Below are 20765 nucleotides of genomic sequence, written 5' to 3' on the forward strand. Positions count from 1 at the left end.
CCTCATCCTGTTGAAATGGCAAAGCGACAGGGAAATTGTCCTGGCCTTCTTTGGAATTTCTTTCAAAGCTATTTCATTGTCATTGAGCCTAATTTGTTTTTACTTGTGCAATATGCATGTACCATATTATTTTCCTCAGACTCAGGACTGGTGCCAGAGGACTGGAGAATTGCAAATGTTACACCCCTGTTTGAAAAAGGGTGTAAAGATAAGCCCAGCAACTACAAGTCAGTCAGTTTAACCTTGGGGGTGGGGCCAACTTCGTAAAAACTCCTTTCCTCATAACACTAGGTGTTTTGACAACACATGGTGTACAGCGTTTCAAGAAGGCAGCACATCACCACCATCTCGAGGGTAATTAAAGATCAGCAATAAATGCTTGCCATGTCAGCTATGCCCACATCCCATGAACAAATATATTTTAAAAATATCTGGGACAAAACTAATAGTCGCATGGGCAAATGCAGATTAAAGCCAGCATGTATTTCTTAAGGCAAAATTGAGTTTAACATGTTGGAGTTTTCCTGAAGAGGCAACACAAAATTGATGAGGGCAATGCTGTTGATTTGTACATAGGTTTCCGAAAGACATTTGATACAATGCCACACACAGTCTTGTGAGCAAAGTTATAGCTTATGGAACAAAAGGGACAGTAGCAACATTGATATGAACTTGGCTGAGGGACAGGAATCAGAGTATTGGTTAATGGATGTTTTCAACACTGAAAGGTTTGTAATGGTATCCCCAGGGGTCAGCATCCCTGTTCATGATGTTTATTAATGACCTAGACCATGATGCAGAGGGCACAATTTCAGTTTTCAGATGATATGAAACCTGGTAGCATTGTGAACTGAGGAGGAATAGTGTAGAACTTCAAAAGAACATAGACGAGTTGGTGGAGTGGGTAGACAGATGAAGTTCAATGTGGAGAAATGTGAAGTGATTCACTTTGGTGGGAAGAACATGTAGAAACAATATAAAATAAAGGGGTGCAGGAGCATAGGGACTTGGGTGTGTATGTTCATAAGTCATTGAAAGTGGAAAGACAAGTTGAGAGAGTGGTTAATAAAGCACACAGTATCCCAGGTTTTATTTAATAGGGGCATAGTTTGAAAGTGAAGCACTTCAATCCAAAACTAGGGTCTTAAATCTCAGCAGAGGAAATGATGAAGGTGAGGGTCAAGTTGGCTGTGGTAGATTGGGAAATTACATTAAAAGCTGTGTTGGTAGACAGGCAGTGGCTGGCATTTAAAGAACTGATACATGGTTTACAACAAATATGAATTCCTTTAAGGCATAAAAGCCCAAAAGGAAAAGTGATCAAGTCGTGGCTAACAAGAGAAGCCAAATATTGCATTAGATCAGAGCAAGAAGTTTATAAAGTTGCCAAAAAAGTAGTAAACCTGAGGATTGGGAACATTTTAGAATTCAGCAAAGAAGGATCACGAAACTAATAAAGAGAAAATAGAATATGCAATTAACCCAGCTAGAAACATAAAAACGGACTGAAAGTTTCTGTAGGTATGTAAAAGCTAAAGATTAGCAAAGACAAATGTGGGCCCATTACAGGCAGAGACAGGAATTTATAATGAGGAATAAGGAAATGGCAGAGAAGCTAAATAAATACTTCGTCCCTCTTCACGGAAGATACAACAGCCTCTCAGAATTACTAGAGAACCAAATGACAATTTAGAATGAGGAGCTGAAAGAAATTAGCATTAGTAAAAAAGTTGATAAACCCATGGACCTGATGATGTGCATACTTGAATGTTGAAAGAGCTGGCTATAGAGACAGCAGATGCATTGTTGGTCATCTTCCAAAATTCTGTAGATTCTGGAATGGCTTTTGAAGATTGGAAGGTAGCAAATGTAACCCCACTATTTAAGAAAGGAGGGAGAGAATGGGAACAATCGACCTGTTAGCCTGACATCAATAGGGAAGATGCTAGAATCTTTTATGAAGGATGTGATAGCTGGACACTTAGAAAATAATGGTAGGATTGGGCAGAGTCAAGGTGGATTTATGAAGGGGAAATTATGTTTGACAAACCTGTTGGAGTTTTTTGAGGGTGTGGCTCATAGATTGGATAAGGGCGAACCAGTGGATGTGGTGTATTTGGATTTTTAGAATGCTTTCGAAAAGGTAGGTTGCTAAACAAAATTAAAGCACGTGGCATTGAGGGTAATATACAGGCATGGACCGAGAATTGGTTAATGGACAGAAAACAGTAGGAATAAACCGGTTATTCCCAAGTTGGCAGACTGTGACTAGTGGGGTACCGCAAGGATCAATGCATGGGTCTCAGCTAATCACAATCTATATCAGTGATTTGGATGTGAGAACCAAGTGTAATATTTCCAAATGTACTGATGACACAAAACTAGATGAGAATGTGAGTTGTAAAGAGGATTCAAAGAGGCTTCAAGGGAATTTATACAGACTCTGTGAGTGGGCAAGAATATGGCAGATGGAATATAATGTGGTAAATTGTGACATTATCCACTTTGGTAGGAAAAACAGAAATGCAGAGTGTTTCTTAAATGGTGAGAGATTGGAAAGTGTTGATGTCCAAAGAGACATGGGTGTCCTTGTTCATGAGTCACTAAAAGCTAACATGCAGTTGCGACAAGCAACTAGGAAGGCAAATGGTATGTTGGCCTTTATTGCAAGAGGATTTGAATAAAGGAGTAAAGATGTCTTAAGACCATAAGACATAGGAGCAGAAATTAGGCCATTTGGCCCATCGAGTCTGCTCCGCCATTCAGTCATGGCTGATAAGTTTCTCAACCCCATTCTTCTGCCTTCTCCCCGTAAGCTTTGATCCCCATACCAATCAAGAACCTATCTATCTCGGTCTTAAATACACTCAATGACCTGGCCTCCACAGCCTTCTGTGGCAATGAATTTCATAGATTCACCACTCTCTGGCTAAAGAAGTTTCTCCTCATCTCTGTTCTAAAAGGTCTTCCCTTTACTCTTGAGGCTGTGCCCTCGCATCCTAGTCTCACCTACCAATGGAAACATCATCCCCACGTCCACTCTATCCAGGCCTTTCAGTATTCTGTAAGTTTCAATTAGATCCCCCCCATATCCTTTAACTCCATCGAGTATAGACCCAGAGTCCTCAAACGTTCCTCATATGTTAAGCGTTTCATTCCTGGGATCGTTCTCGTGAACCTCCTCTGGACCCTCTCCAGGGCCAGAACATCCTTTCTGAGATACAGAGCCCAAAATTGCTCACAATATTCTAAATGTGGTCTGACCAGAGCCTTATAAAGCCTCAGCAGCACATCCCTGCTTTTATATTCTAGTCCTCTCGAAATAAATGCCAACATTGCATTTGCCTTCCTAACTACCGACTGAACCTGCAAGTTAATCATAAGAGAATCCTGGACTAAGACTCCCAAGTCCCTTTGAACTCCAGATTTCTGAATTCTCTCCCCATTTAGAAAATAGTCTATGCAGAGGTAGTAACTGAGCTATGACATTTGCTGCTTGACTGATTTATAGAAGCTTCAGGACTAGAATGTCTTTTCCTGTATAGGTGAAGATTACAACAACATTAAGCTTCAACTCAACACGATCCTGCCAGGCCTAGTACAGGACACATCTGACACACAAGTCAGACTGCAGTTCATTCCTATTTGAAGCAGGTGCCTGGCACCACTGTTAGTCGGGGAAGCCTCATTATTGTGGAACAGAGACACCTGCTGGAGGATAAAGGAATGTGATAAAAAGATTTCAATGTTCTGCACAATTGAGTGTTCTTTCAATGCTATACCCACCTCCGTATTGAATTCATTCCAAGAACATTTTATGAATGTTAGGTTTATGGGTGCCCTTATTTCTGTGTTGCTTATACTGCACCTGATAGATTTTGATTTTGGGCTATGTTGTTTGTGGTCCATGGATAAATTCACTTACTGCATGGGAAGTAAGGTGTCTCTGATCCAAAGCAAGAAAATTGGATGGGGCGGTAAAAGACAAACAGAGCAAGTACTCCAAATGGTAGGTGGAAGTTCCCACTTGGATAATTATTTCATCATTGCACTTGAACAAAGCTTTAGATAGGCCAGAGTTTTTTGTATAAATTGTTCATATATATGTTGCACTTAACCACTTGATGGCGTTATAGTCTGTCATTTGTGAAACTCATGCAATGGATCTTGTTTCTGGTTGCACTGAATTCTGGTGTTTATAATTCGGAATGTTTCCATTATGGGTTTAGTTGAGTACAGGTCGAGCATCTTTCATCCGAAACCCTTGAGGCCAATTGTGTTTCAGTATTCAGATGTTTTTGGTTTTGAGTAATCCAAGCGTTTTTGAAATTCCTCTCGTAATCAGTATTATGACCTCAGCTGATGTTAACACTGGATAAGTCAACCCAGAGTGAAATCTGGCTTGGTAGATCCTAACTTTGTTTTTTTTTAAATATCGTGGAGGTCAGATACTGAACACGTTAACAGGCATCTGCCAGTATACTGTTAACACACACAATAAAATGTTTATTAAATGAGAAAAAATAAGCAATATTACACTGGACAAAAAGGTTGCAAAGATTTCAAAACATACCAGAAAATGATTCAAACTCACTTTTCCTTTTATCCCAGAAACCCTTCAGAGACAAAAACCCCAGTGAAGATTTACCATTATCTCAACATCAAGCTTTCTTGCTTGGGTTAGCTCAGTTTCAAATGGTTTTCTTCCAGCGGACTTCTGAGCACTCACTAGCTGTGCTTTGCTTCAGCTAATATCTTTCCCTGAGACACACACAAACTGCAATCTAAACTCACTATTTAACCTCAGAGCAAACACTTAGTTCCCTAAATTCAGTTTCCCAGCAAGCTTGCAGGATTTCTTATTAGAGAGATTAGACCTTCTGCCTGCACACCCTGGTATACATACACTAACTGATCACCCTTCTGTTTTTTCTACTTCCCTGTAGCTCTGAAGAAGGCTTATACAGACTCGAAACGTTAACTGATTTTCCCTCCACAGATGCTGTCAGACCTGCTGAGTTTTTCAGCATTTTCTGTTTTTCTTTCAGATTTCCAGCAGCCAGAGTATTTTGCTTTTACCCTTCTGTGTTTTTCTGTGTCTCTCTGCACCCCTGTTGCTAGGCAGCAGCACACTTTTTTTCCTAGTTTGTGTTTTTAACTTCATTAAACTACTAACCCCTTGGTAACCCATCTCTTCACTTCAAGAGTTGTAAAATCTCATTAAAAATGCACTTATACAAACACGGCCCAGGCTTCCCGGCACCCAGCTCAAAAACCTCTAAATGGAACTAAAACCAGGTTTCACCTGTTGTCTCTGAGTTAGAACATTGAGTTCACTCTCTAACTGCTAAGACTTGAGCACATCATCTTACCTGACACGCTAGTCCAGTAGTGAGGGAATACTGCAGTGTTGAAGACACTGTTTTTTGAGTGAGTTGTTAAGTTGCCTACTTAGTTGAATAAAAGATCTCAAGGCACTATTTAAAGACACCAAAAATAAATTAAGATTCTGTTAATTGCCATTGTTTACAAATCTCTTTTTCTAGATGACCCCCATGTGAAGTACTCTGCTATAAGCAGCTTTGTTTTCCTTCGATTCTTCGCAGTCGCAATGGTCTCCCCTCATAGTTTCCACCTCCGGCCCCACCATCCAGTAAGTTGTGCAACATTGTTCAGAATAATTTTGAAACAAAGAAATTGATAACCCAGGGCTTTGCACAATCTGAAATAAGCTGGCTTGATTTAACTTTTATTTGGTAAGGTGAAAACGGTGAGGCCAACTTATAAGGTAAGGGTATGCACAGACAATAATTGTGGTCACTTCATTCAACTTTGTATAAACAGCAAATACCCAGGTAGAAATGAAATGTGAGAGACTGAGTTAATATAATTGTTCATGGCAAGTGCTGCCTGAGTTGAGTGTTTCCAGCATTTTCTGTTTTTATTCTAGAGTTTGAGCATTCGCAAGAGTTTGCTATTTTAGTATGTGGACTAAGATGGCGATTCTCGTATCTTGACCAGGTATTTGCAAATCATTTAAGGCAGTCGACCCTTAAGAATTAATGATGATAATATAATTCAATTTTACAGTGCCTAACAAACCAAAACAAAATTAAGATATTGAAAAGGGAAACTACTAAGTAGTGGGGAAAGCATTAAATAAGTGAACTGGGAAGTTGTGCTGAAAGATGTTCAATTTGAGAAAAATTGAGTAATTTTCAAACCATATACAACCTTGAATATGCATAAGCAGCATGTGCCTAAGAGAAACAAATTAACCAGTCAGTGCCAAAATGGCTGGATAGGACAATTAAAATAGAAATTAGATAAAGCAGTGAAAAATCTACTCAAATCAGACATCAAATGACAAAAGAAATGTGTCTAGAATGATCACCCAGGTAGGGTAAAAGATATCAAGAGACTGAAACTTTCGTGATGTTCAGAATAGATGGAAATTGTGGTATGCTGAAATGTACAAAACTCTCGATGCTCTTGTAGGCTAAAATGTGGATCTATAATGAGAACTTCTCTAGTGGAAGGTTAGCAAGCCAACTGACCAGCTTTGAGGTCTGCATATATAGGGATTTTTCACTTAATGATGTCTATTGGCGATGATAAAATTACTTAGGCCTATGTGTCAGTGGGAATCAGGCTCAAAGCCTAAACTAAAAGTGATGAGATGATGCTAAAGAGACCAGTCTCTGAGCTTGGTAATTTTTTTGACATTCTTTATGTTATAGCTTGAGAAACTAGTAGATGCTGTTAACTTTTCAGTTTAATTTAATGCATTTGTCTCTCTTCTTTCCACTTCTCCCATTTCTTTGTAGGATGCTCAGATATCTCGAGTCTTGACCCTAATTTCTAAAACAATCCAAACCTTGGGAAGCTGGGGCAGTTTATCGAAAAACAAACTGGTCAGCACCATCTCTTTTTTGAAAAAATTACATTTCATTGCATCATTTTGTGTACTAATTTACAATTTCTTATGAATTGCAGTCAAGCTTCAAGGAATCCTATATGTGTGATTTTTTTAAACTGTTTCAAGAAGAAAAATGCATTGAGCTGGTTAAAAAGGTGAGCTTAATAATTAAAACTTAAGAATTGTGCAGTCATGTAAACTTAAAAGATATTACTAGCGTATTGATTGATGTGTGCTACAGATAGAGAATTTTGGTAGCTAAATTTATTCTACAGTTGATATTAATGTGGTAACGTGTTGTCACTATTGTCAACATTATATTTCATTATGATAAAGTAGGAGAAGACAAGATTAGAATGTACTCTACCTAGAAAACATTTTAAAAATGCTAATCTCTTATTTCTCAGGAAATTGAGCTTAAAAGTATATACCTATCATCTGAAAAGTCCAAAAATCACTTCTCATTCAGAAGGTATACTGGATGCAGTTAAGCTGTGATCTTTGTTCTCATGTGATGCTTTCTAGATACAGTGGAGTGGTTGAATGTTAATGATCAACAGAGTTCACAGGAAGTGCAATTTATTTTAATATAAATGCCACCTCTCATCTCCCACAATTTGTTTTATTCATTCATGGGATGTGGATCTCATTCATAAGGCCAACATTTATTGGCGAGCCGCTTTCTTGAATACAGCTGAGTGGCTTGCTAAGGCATTTCAGAGGGCAGTTAAGAGTCGGTAACATTGCATGGGTTGGACAGACTGGGTAAGGACAACAGATTTCCTTCCCTAAAGAGCATTAGAGATTAGATGGGCTTTTATAACATTCTGGTAATTTCATGTTCACCATTTCTGATATTTAGCTTTTTTCTCCAGATTTATTTAATTGAATTTTAATTCCCCAAACTACCACAGTGTAATTTGAACTCATGTCACCAACTGGATTGTTAATGCAGGCCTCCAGTAAACCTGGATTACTAGTCCAGTAATGTAACCACGATGTTACCCTACCCCCTCGAAACCTCAAGCTATGCAGTGAGCCTCTGATTTCACTAACTGTCCATAGTTTGAAAATTGTAATTTGCTTTTTTTCTAGTTTATAGATGAAATATCTTCTGCACAAAGCAAGGAGCCCACTGGTGTAGATGAACCAATTATCCTCAAAGAAGGGTAAGAGTAAAAACAGAACAGCAATTATGATGTTAAATGACACATTAACTAAGAAATGTCATAATGTGGAACTGATGAGGATGTCCAACAGTTATGAATGCCTGTGAGAACAACCATTTCAAAACAATGAGCAACATAGCGTCAAGGCCAAAGAACAGAGATTGTTTAGAAGGAGATAAATTCTCAACTCCCTCCTACTGAATACCTGGGCAAATTGTCACATTGCTGGGTAGCTGCCTTTGTCATAGCTGAACTCGAATAGCTTGGCTACAGTCTGGCTTGTAATACAAAACTAATGAAATAAGAGTTTTTACCAAGTCTTTGGACAATAGATAATTGACTTCTTGAAACCATAAAAGCAAAAAAAATTGTCTGTCCTTTGCAGAGAAGTTATTAAAAGAGCTCAGGGAAGAAATCCAATCCGTAAAGTGCATAATTTTAAGAAGCGATGGCTCCGTTTGACCAACCGAGAGATCTCTTACCACAAACAGTCAGGTATGCCTGTTAAACCTGTTTTCATCATTAGCAACCATAACTGCTAATGTCATACTCTAGTCTTAAATTACATTCTAGAATAAAGAATACAAATCTCTGTCTTGCTTTAAGTATGAATTCAACTCTACAGCGTTAAACTGTTTTTCTACCCTGGAGATCAGTGAAAAATGCTCAGGTTTGCATATAGTTTAAAGTACATTTGCAGAATAATTTTAGAGTATGTTTGACATGATGACTTCCTGATCTAGTCTGTGCCACCCAAAATGGAATTTGGTGAGTAGGAGTTAGATGCACTGCAACAATGAAGAGAAATACTCGTGTAATTGCCTGCAGTAATACCATTGGCAGACATTTGGAAGCATAAATTCTTGAGAGGGAAGTATAGAGGGAAATAATCAAAAATGAAGCAATAATATAGCAATGCATTGCTGGCCTAGAGGCAGTGCTGGAGACAAGGATGAGAAATATCTGCCATTTGACGGAAATTTGACTTTTGGATAATGGAATTCTGCTCTCAATTTCTTTTACGACCTCTGCCTCCAACGCAGCTAAAGCCGAGAGAAGAGAGCCTCGGCCTGGAAAATCTGAGCCAGTAACAAGGCTGGGGGCAGGAACTGGTGGAGCTACCACTCATTCTTGTGCTAGTCCAGAGCTGGCTGCCATCACTCATCCCACCGGAAGGACACATTCTGCTGCTGGCCGTTTGATGCAGCCATGGGGTTTGGCAATTCTGGGATAGCGTGGGAGAAGTGGAGTCTGAGTCTCCATGGGCTGCTGAGTGAGTGTGGTGAGGGCAGGTGTTGGGAAGAGTGAGTGAAGGGGGTAGGGTAAAGGAGCATATATGTGACATGGGGGAGAGGCGCTCCACTGAATAGCCTGTCACCAGGGAATAAGGAGAGCTTGGCTGGAAACTACATGAGTGTATAAATAATAACGCTATATTAATATTATGCATTGTATGTGATATAGAGCTTTACTAATTATATACCAGATGTTACTATGCTGCTTTATTGCTGTTTCATTTTTGCTGATGTCTGGGGTCATGTTAATTTTTCATGAGTTTTTTAATATATTCATGCATTGGATGTGGACAGTACTGGCAAGGCCAGCATTTGTTGCCGATCCCTAACTGCTCTTTAAGATGAGGTCACATTTGAAAATAGTATGCACAGCACTGCTGTAGTCCTTTGCTTTGCTTCACATGTACATAATCCAGCAGGACCTTGTTCTGCTGTTAGTGCATGTAACATAAGATGAAGTCCATACTAACTGCATTGAATGCTGAAAAGCTGAAGTCATTTTGGTGATTTGATACAAATACATTGGTCCATAATCTGGACTGTGGAAAAAGGTAAACAAAGGGAAACTTGATGTTCCTATCCACTTGAATTAAGTTTAATAGTCCCACCTATTTGAAGTAGCCCAGAAGCATTTGCATTTCACTACAGATCATAAAAAGTGTTAAAATTACATGATTTCTTACCACAAAAAATTTTCAGACCATTTTACCTTCAACCACTCTCATCCCTGGAATGTACACTTATTCCAGTAACTTTACCAGTTCCTTGTGCAACAGAAATGATTTCAACTGCACACTCTTAGGGAACAGATTTGAAACTGGCTGAATTATTACTACTTCTGTTGACATGTGTTGCGGTTTATCTATGTTGCCTTGGCCAATTCTTTGGAACTCTTTCCACCCCTCTACTTCCCTTCCCAATTTTAAAAATCCCTCTCAAAAAACATTTCTTGGACCCAGTTTTAAGTCTTCTGGTAGCCCTCTCACAAAAGTTAAATGCCTGCTCCTTTTCTACTCTCTGAAGATCATTGGCTATTTTTTTAATTTAATATTCATGATGTTGTAAGTTGTTTTGCGAGTCATTGAAACACCATTTATGTCCATGAAGTTCAGTATAATAATTAATATATTAGTTACGAAAAAAATGCATTCACTTATTAACCACTTTGTGCAAAGAAGCCATAAAGGGAGAATTTTCGGGCAGTGGAGTAGTCCTTTCAGTGTGGAGTAAGGGCATATTGTATAGAGGACTTAAGGCTTTGCCGTAATCTGTACTGTAGTATATATTGCTGGTTCTTGATGCTGATTCTGACTATCATGTGGTAGCATGTTCTCTTTTCTAGCACGGACATTCCTCTTGTTCAGCACAAAGTTCGTCCACTAAGAGTTTAGAAGTTCGCAAGTGACTTTAAGTTAGGAAGCACAGTAAATTTTGTGGTTGAAAGCAGGAAATTTTACCAAGCCGTAGACAAAGGGCAAAGATTTGGCAGATGGAGTGGGAAAGTGCGAGATCATCCATTTTGAATCTGAAAAAAACATTTTGATATATATTCTTCATGGTTAGAAACTAGAAACTGCGGAGCAGCAAAGGGTTTTAGGTGTTACATACACAAATCGTGTACAGGTATAAAAAGGGATCAGATAGGCCAAAGGAAGATTGGCCTTGCCTCAAGGGGACTGGAACACAAAGGGAAGGAAATTATGTTTCAGTTGTACAGAATGTTGATAAAACCTATCTGGAGTATTGTGATCAATGAATCAGGAACATATGGTGAACGCTTTTGTTGGAAGGAGCCCAGTGTAGATTTACCAAAATTATGCCATGGCTTAGTGTTAAATTATTAGGATAGATTGCATGAATCTGGTTTGTATTCTTGATTTGAGAAGATTGAGGCTGATCTGATTGAGGTGTTTAAAATGATAAAGGAACCCACTAGGCTAGATACACATTTTTCCTCTTGTAGGAGTATCATGAATAAGAGGGCATAATATTGAAATTAGAGCTAGGTCATTTCAGAGTGAAATCAGAAATTGCTTTTTCAAAAAAGGCTGATGGAAATCTGGAACTTGCCTAAAAGGCTCTGGATGCTGGGGTTAATGGAAATTTTTGTGACTTGAGATTGTTAGATCATTGTTGGGTGAGAGATATGGAACAAAGGTGAGTGAACGGATTTGAACAATTATCCAAATGAATGGCTGAGTACTTGCATAAGTATAGCACCTATAACAGAAAGCGTCACAAAATGTTTTACAGATCAGAAATAATCACTAGTAGTGGAAAAGTAGAGATAACCAAAAGCATGCTTGACACCTGAAGCATCATGACTGATGAGACGGAAAGAGAGGAAACACAGGTGGCTAACGTCAAGGAACCAAAGAGCATGAAGCTGGAAAATAAGAGATCAGGAGGGGTTATTAATGAGGACGTTGTAAAAGTAGAAAGCAAAAAACTGGATGTTGGAATCCAAAACAAAAAGAAAAATACCTGGAAAAACTCAGCAGGTCTGGCAGCATCTGCGGAGAGGGACACAGTTTATGTTTCGAGTCCGGACTCGAAACGTTAATTGTGTCCCTCTCCGCAGATGCTGCTAGACCTGCTGAGTTTTTCCAGGTATTTTTCTTTTTGTTTTGTAAAAGTAGAGCCAGGAGATGATGAAAACACGGGGAAGAATTTTTTAACAAGTGTTTGAGTCATTAAAGGGCACGAGAGTAAGCAGCTGATCTTGTGTTAGAAATAGTAACGTTTTGTAACTGAGCTCAGAATGGAATTAAGTTCAACATGGAGAAATTCTAATTTAAAAATAAATCCCTGCTTGGACCTGAATAGCACATATATGATTCTGTGTTACTATTGAAAAACTAAGAATTGTTTCTTGATTGAGAAGTGTTGCCTCAAGAGTGTAGTTTGCCTTAATGTCAAGTAAATCCTCAAAGTTAAGCTTGGGAGCTTTACCACAATTTTATTTATTTCAGTATGTGCTAAATTAGCACCATATTTATCTTGACTGGCCACAATGTAACACAATTCCGAATTGTGATCACGTGCAACAAAAGGATATGGATGCTCACATATGGTTCTTTAAAGTAGGAGAATTTTTCAAGTAATTTATATATCCATGTTAGATCAGTTTAATAAAAATAACATTCATCTGTTTAATGAGAGAGTAAAAGTGCCTTTTCAGTTTACAGTACAGAAAGCGAATATCACATCTGTGCCAGCTCTATGCTAGAGAAATCTAACAGTAAATAGAAGTTTATAGCAGAACCGCAGAGGAATTTGCAACATTGAGTATCTTTTTCTTACAGTTCTATTCTAAAAGATTCTGACAGGATTTCATTTGTTCTCCTTCTGTTTTCTTTCCACTTTTGGGGCAAGCCTTCCATTCTGCTGTCAGTATTTACCATTTTAATAATTATATCAAAAATATCACTGAAGATGTTTCTACCTATTACTTCTAGATGTGCTTCTGCAGAAGCACAAATATCAGTAAATGGAATAGGTGCTATAGTTACAATGGTTATCTGCAATTGCCAGAAAATTGTTTCCCTGTCCATACCCTATTAGGTGAAGAATTCTGATTGGAAATTTTGAAATGACTGATTTTCTGCCAGATTAAATTATCAACTCCATGTTGTTTGACAGTTTTTGCCAAATGTTGTCACTGAGCAGCTGGAAAGTACTCGGAGGTGAGGGTGAACAGCCAGCAGTCATGGTCCATATCAGTACCAGCAACATAGGTAGAAAGAGGGATGAGGCCTTGCAGGCAGATTTTACAGAGCTCATAAAGAAACTAGCAGCAGAACCACAGTGGTAGTAATCTCTATATTACCCTCTATGTCATGCGCTAGTGATTATACAAATAGGAGAAAGAAGTTGAATACATGGCCTAAGAGATGGTGGAGGAGGGAGGGCTTTAGATTCCTGGGATATTGGGACCATTGCTAAGGAAGAAGGGTTGTATTTAAGCGGAGTTTGGACTAATGTCCTGGCAGGGCGATTTGAGAAGTGCTGTTGAGAAGGTTTAAGCTAACCTGGCAGAAGAATGGGAACCAGGAGGTATCATTAGAGAGGGAAAAATTAAGGTACAGAAATAATTGGGAGAGACAGAGGGGACTGGAATAAGAAATAAGGCATTAGGTAGATCAGAATAAGAGGAAATGCATTAAGATCGAAATTGGGTATACTGTGCATGTATGCAAATACTTAGAGTCTGATAAATAAAGCTGGCAGGCTATAAGCACAGGTAGCCACATGGGAATATGATGCATCCGATAAGAGAGACCAAGCTTGATTTTTTAAAAAAAACAAGACTGGGTACTGAGTATTCGTGGATACAAAATATTCAGGAAAGATTGGGTAGCAAAGAAAGGAGGATGGGTGGCAATATTGATTAAGTAGAATAAATATTACAGTACTGCAGAGAGAGGATGTTCTAGAAGGAGTCAAGAACAGAATCTATTTAGCTACAAATAAGAAATATTGCACGCATTGTATGCATTCTATAGACCACTTTAAAGTGGGAAAGATGCAGAGGAGCACATTTTAAGGAGATAAGAAGTACAAAAACTAATTGTTATAATGGGAGATTTTAATTATCCTAATACAAACTGGGATAATAGTGTATAAAGTGTGGAGAGCTGGGGAGGGAAAGAGTTTCTAAAGTATATTTGGGAGAATTTTCTGCATCAGTACGCTTCCAGTCCAATGATGAAGGAAGCATTGCTAGATCTGGTTTTAGGGAATGAGCTGGGACAAGTGGATCAAGTGTCAGAGGAACCTTTAGGGCGCAGTAGTCATGATATAAGGTTTAGGTTAGCAATGGAAAAAGACAAAGAGCAATCCAGAGTCAAAATCATTACTGAAGATAAAGAGGAAGTATTAGATAGGCTGGGTGTATTTAAAGTTGATAAGTCACCAGGACTGGATCAGATAGATTCAAGGACACAGTGAAGTAAAGGTGTAAATTGCAACAACATTGCCATAAGCTTCTCATCCTCCTTAGACTGGTGGTGCCAAAGGGCTGAAAAATTGCAAATGTCATATCCTTGTTCCAAAAAAAAGGTACAAGGTTAAGCCCAGCAACTACAGGCCAGTCAGTTTAACCTTGGCAGTGGTAAAGCTTTTAGAAATGATAATTTGGGAGTTTTTTGAAGAGTAACAGAGAGGGTTGAAGAGTTCATGCTATTTATGTGGTGTACATGGACTTCCAAAAGGCATTTGCTGCACAACAGATTGGTGAGCAAAGTTCAAGCTCGTGGAATAAAAGGGCAGTAGCAACAAGGATATGAAATTGGCTGAGTGATCGGAAACAGTAGTGGTTAATGGATGTTTTTTAGACTGGAGTAAGGCTTGCAATGAAGTCCTGCAGGGGCTGGTATTGGACCCTTGCACTCTTCCTGATATACAAATGACCTAAACTTTGGTGTACAAAGCACAACTTCAAAATTTGCGGATGATACCAAACTTGGAAACATTATGAGCTGTGGGGAGGGCGGTGTAGAAATTCAAAATAACAATGACAAGTTGGTGGAATGAGCGGACAAGTGGCAGATGAAATTAGAGCAGAGAAGTGTGAAATGATTCATTTTGTAGAAAGAACACTGGAAGACAATATACAACAAAGGGTGCAATTCTGAAGGGTGTGCAGAAGCAGAGGGACCTGGATGTATATGTGCATAAGTCATTGAAGGTGGGAGGACAGGTTGAAAGACTGGTTAACAAAGCACAAGGTATCCTAAGCTCTATTAATAGGGTCATAGAGTACAAGAGCAAGGAGGTTATGTTAAAAACAAAAAACTGTGGATGCTGGAAATCCAAAGCAAAAACAGAATTACCCGGAAAAACTCAGCAGGTCTGGCAGCATCGGCGGAGAAGAAAAGAGTTGACGTTTCGAGTCCTCATGACCCTTCCACCGAACTGTGAACAATTCTGTGGAAGGGTAATGACTTGAAACGTCAACTCTTTTCTTCTCCGCCGATGCTGCCAGACCTGCTGAGTTTTTCGAGGTTATGTTAAAGTTGTATTAAGCACTATTTTGGCATCAACTGGAGTATTGCGTCCAGTCCTGGGTGTCACACTTTAGGAAAAGTGTGATGCCATTAGAGAGAGTGTAGAAAAGATTTACAAGAATGATCCCAGGTTACATAACTATGAAGATAGATTGGAGAAGTTGGGACTGTTTTCCTTGGAGAAGAGGAAGCTGAGAGGAGATTTGATGGAGGTATTCAAAATCATGTGGGGTCTGGACAGAGTAGATAGGGACAAACTGTTCCCACTAGTGGAAGGATCAAGAATGAGGAGGCACAGATTTAAGATAATTTTTAAAAATTTGTTCATGGGATGCGGGTGTCACTGGCCGCATTGTCTATTGCCCATCTCTAAATGGCAAAAGAAGCAATGGAGACGTAAGAAACTTTCTCATGCAGCGATTGGTTAAGACCTGGAATGCGCTGCCTGAATGTGTGGTGGAGGCAGGTTCAATTGAGTCATTCAAAAGGGAATTGGATTATTATCCGAAAAGGAAAAATGTGCAGGGTTATGGGGGAAAGTGGGGGAATGGCACTAGGTACATTGTTTGTTTGGAAAGCTAGCACAGACACGATGAGCTGAATGGCCACCTGTGCTGTCACAATTCCAAGGCTCTGTGGGATCAAATTAATAGTCGCTTGGACAAATGTGGACTAATTAAGGAAAAGCAGCATGGATTTGTGAAGGGAAAATAGTGTTTAACTATTTGAATGAGTTTTTCAATGAGGCAGCAGAGGGCATTATGAGGGTAATGTGGTTTTACATGGAATTCCAAAAGGCATTTGATAAAGTGCCACAAAATAGGCTAATAAGCAAAGTGGAAGCTCATGGAATAAAAGGTATGGTGGCAGCATGGATATGAAGTTGACCAAGTGACAGCATACTAGTGGAAAATGACTGTTTTTCAGACTGGCAGGAGGTATACAGTAAGGTTTCTTATGGGTTGACATTAAGACCACTGCTTGACTTAATTTATATTAGTGACATAGACTTGGGTGTACAGGGCTCAATTTAAAACTTTGCAGATGACAAGAAACTTGAAAGTATTGTAAACTGTGCAGAAAATAGTGATAGACTTCAAGAGGACATAGGCTGGTGGAATAGGCAAATATGTGGCAGATGAAATTTGATATTGTGGACTGGGTACTCAATCTCATTGAAATGTCATTTTATTAATTCTGATTGTACTACAGTCCAAAATGATACAGGTAAATCCTAACTATTTGTTAAATCTATTTGCATAGGTAAAGAGCCCCTATACAGTATCCTGATTAAGAACATTATTGCAGTTGAGAAACTTGAAGAAAGATGCTTCAACAAAAAAAACGTATGTGACAACTCCATTCTAAAGTAGCTTGTGGAAATACATATAACTAAACAGAAGCTGTTTTTTCTTAAATCTAAGCAGAAAATGCTGGAAATGCAGAATTAATATTCCAGTTTGATGACCTTTGGTCAGAATTGGTCTGACAAAGGGCCACCAACCTAAAATGTTAACTCAGTTCCTCTCTCCACAGATGCTGCCTGACCTGAATATTTCCAGCATTGTTTGTTCACATTTCAAAATTCCAGCAACCATGGTATTTTGCCTCTGTATAGCTGGATTTTATCCTGTCATTCTGTTTTATTTCTGAGATACATGTTTACGTTGTTGGGAGAGCTTGGTTTTGTGTTTAATGTTAAGAATAATGGTGAATTTTTCTCATGTCCTGCAACAGTCAGGTTACTTGCAATCTGAAATTCTAAATACATCTTTGCCTCAAATGCAAGTTCACAGACCACATTTGATGTCTGCAGCTTTCTAGATTAAATTTTTCAGTTACTGCTGAATTAATTCCTGGTTGGGATAGGAATAGGAGGTAAGATGATGAATCTTGAAAGATGTCAAGAAAAACATTCAAATGTCTTGAAAACTGAAGTTTGGATAAAGCATAAGCTTGAGCCACCATTTGTTTCAACTCCTAAGTGGAAGCTGGCACATATAATGAATAATTGATCTTTTTATGTTGGAGCCAAGTTTAAAATTTGAAGAAGACAGCACCTGCTTCAATATGTCAAAGTTTTGGCATGGCTTATGTTCCTTGGGTCAAACTACGTTGAACTTTACTATTGATATGACAAGATAATGTGGCTTCATTTAGCTGCACTCTCATCTGATTTGACCCCCTTCTATTAGACTCTCAGCTTGTCTCTCTCACCATCCATACTTCTACTTTATTTGATATATATGTTGTCATTACCCTCTACGTTAGCCTTAAGAGCTAGAGTCTCTTTTTCCAAATAGTCAGTATATGAAATGATGAATGTGAGACTGGCAATCAGTGATCTATCATTGCAACTGGTTTAGTGTATTAGAATTTGGCAAAATTGTCACCAGCTGTCCCTGCATTGAAATTTGATTAATTACTTGAGCTGCTGTATTAAACCAATGTCAGAAGTATGGCAAATGTCTTCTAACAACAATTTGCATTTATATGGTGCCTTTAATGTAATAAAATGTTCCCAGGCACTTTGCAAGAGCATTATAAAACAAGATTTGACACCAAGTCACGTAAAGGAGATACTAGTTTGGTCATATTTTTAAGGAGTATAATAAAGATGGAAAGGGAGGGAATTCCAGAACTCATGGCCAGCAACAGTGGAACAATTAAAATCAGAAATGCTCAAGAGGCCCGAATTAGAGAAGTGCAGATATGTTGGAGGACTATTACAGCTAGGAGAAATTGCAGTGGTAGGAAATGGCGTGGCCATGGAATGATTTGGAAACTAGGATGAGTTTTTTTAAATGAAGGCATTGCTTAACCGGGAGCCAACGTAGGTCGGCACCGCAGGGGCCGTGGGTGAACAGGACTTTGTGCAAGTTAGAACACAGGCAATAACCGGTTATTATTGGTAGTGTCATGGCAAACCCAGTTTTCTGCATTGAATCTGCCAAACGTGTTTGAGAATGGGCTATCATTATCTGGGGTCTGTTTATATACTGAATTTAATCACACATTAAACCAGTTGTCCAATTAAACATTTGAATCCTTTTAAGTCAATGCAAAAAGTAGTCTGCTAATGCCAAAATATGATTTCGATACATTGCAAGACTTCCTAAAGGACGTAGCGTTGGCTGTAAAGGATTTAGCTTCACTTCTCTTTTTTGCAAGTGATTTATTTTTCATATGAGAACGAGAACTGCAAATGATATTTTGACGAACTAGTTCAAGATTTATTGGGAGCAATGTTCCCTATGAGTTGAAAGCATTCCGCAGGGGCCATTCCATCCGGGACACCCTGGTCCACTCCCCCATCACCCCCTACACCTCAACCCCCTCCCACAGCACCTTCCCACGCAACCACAGAGGGTGCAACACCTGCCCCTTTACTTCCCCTCTCCTCACCGTCCAGGGGCCCAAACACTCCTTTCAAGTGAAGCAGCATTTCAATTGCACTTCCCTCAATTTAGTCTACTGCATTCGTTGCTCCCAATGCGGTTTCCTCTACATTGGAGAGACCAAACGCAGACTGGGTGACTGCTTTGCAGAACACCTTCGGTCTGTCCACAAGCATTACTATCGCTTGCCATTTCAACACTCCACCCTGCTCTCATGCCCACCTGTCCATCCTTGGTCTGCTGCATTGTTCCAGTGAAGCTCAACGCAAACTGGAGGAACAGCACCTCATCTTCCGACTAGGCACTTTACAGCCTTCCGGACTGAATATTGAGTTCAGTAATTTTAGATCATGAACTCTCTCCTCCATCCCCACCCCCTTTCTGATTCCCCCCCCCTTTTTTTTCCAATAATTTATATAGATTTTTCTTTTCCCACCTACTTCTATTACTTTTAAATGTATTTCCATCCATTATTTTATCTCTACCTTTTAGCCTTTTTCAATTCCTTCACCCCACCCCACCCCCACTAGGGCTATCTGTAGTTCTGTCGAAGGGTCATGAGGACTCGAAACGTCAACTCTTTTCTTCTCCGCCGATGCTGCCAGACCTGCTGAGTTTTTCCAGGTAATTCTGTTTTTGTTTAGGGCTATCTGTACCTTGCTTGTCCTGCTTTCTACCCTTAGCACATTCCTTAAATAATATCACCACCTTCAACACCTCTTTGTCTTTTTGTCTGTGACATATTTTGGTTATCTCCACCTATCACTGGCCCTCTACTTGTCCCACCTTGCCTTAAACCAGCTTATATTTCACCTCTCTTCTATTTTTACTTAGTTCTGTTGAAGAGTCATACGGACTCGAAACGTTAACTGTGTTCCTCTCCGCAGATGCTGCCAGACCTGAGTTTTTCCAGGTATTTTTGTTTCTGTTTCCCTAAGAGTTGAGCTTGCGCACATAGCTCACAAAGAACTCAGAAGGTAGAGCACAGGCCACTTACAAGTTGTTCCCTTTAATACACCTAATGCCTGAGACTGTGCAAAAAAAATTAAAGATACTGCACTTTCAAACGAGCAGGCTGCACACAACAAAGAATTTAGAGGGGACATTGCTTGGGAGCCATTTTAATTAGATTTTAAAACCACGATTTGCTATAGCTCACTAAAATGGAAAGACTAGTGAGATTAAGAGGATAATTTAAAACAGGTTCATAATCTCTCAACCCACTTAATTTAGGGTTATCTATTTGGAATGTAATAAAATGATAATTTAGATGATAGGCTACCTATGATTGGTTGCACATTTCTAAACTTTATTAGTTTTTGCGCATCATATTTTTGGACTAAAAGTAGAAATTATTTAGATTTTTAATTTTTTTTCAGTATCTGGTTTCAGTTTTGTGAAAAGGGAAACTGAAGCATTGGTATTATTCCAGTGATTGTATTAATTATATTTTTAAAGGCGAGTCCAGTAAACGCCCCACAAACTCCTCTTGGTATGAGGAGGAGAGAACAGGGGTGCAAATTCATATAAGTTCAGGAAGAAAACTTTCTTTCAAAAGAGAGATTAATGTCTGGAATGGTTCCCTAAGTAGGGCAGGGTGGCAAGATCACAACTACAAGTTGGATGTTGGAATGGGGGAAAACTGAAGGTTCCTAAGGAAGGAAGATGTAGATGGGATTAATGGCCATCTTCATAGGAACATTGTCTTTTCACCCACAAATTCCTATGTCCATCTAGTTTAGTCGCATGATATAGCAACAATGGAGTTACTGACTAATCTTATTAGTCTACAACAGACCTAAACAAAGAATTTCTTTGGTCGAAAGCTTTGGGAATCAAAAGACAAACCTCACCCTTAGCACATTCCATATCTCAAATTACAGATATAATGTATCTACAATGTTATTTTCTGAAAGAAATCCAGCTAATTTGAATTAATCAAGACTAATTGCTTGCACTGTCTCTGTGGGGAGACA

General features: G+C 39.0%; 1 protein-coding gene across 2 annotated transcripts in view; it reads left to right on the forward strand.

The window, feature by feature from the left end:
- Positions 1 to 20765, forward strand: part of rasa2 (RAS p21 protein activator 2) — a 143958-nt gene that overhangs the window by 115154 nt on the left and 8039 nt on the right. For both annotated transcript variants that reach the window (XM_041173804.1, XM_041173813.1), the window contains 6 exons: positions 5547 to 5653; positions 6828 to 6914; positions 6997 to 7074; positions 8015 to 8088; positions 8474 to 8583; positions 16655 to 16737. In XM_041173804.1, the coding sequence (XP_041029738.1) occupies positions 5547 to 5653; positions 6828 to 6914; positions 6997 to 7074; positions 8015 to 8088; positions 8474 to 8583; positions 16655 to 16737 (539 nt within the window). The remainder of the gene's footprint in view (positions 1 to 5546; positions 5654 to 6827; positions 6915 to 6996; positions 7075 to 8014; positions 8089 to 8473; positions 8584 to 16654; positions 16738 to 20765) is intronic.

Source organism: Carcharodon carcharias, chromosome 2 (assembly GCF_017639515.1).
Source record: "Carcharodon carcharias isolate sCarCar2 chromosome 2, sCarCar2.pri, whole genome shotgun sequence".
Classification (NCBI taxonomy): Eukaryota; Metazoa; Chordata; class Chondrichthyes; order Lamniformes; family Lamnidae; genus Carcharodon; species Carcharodon carcharias.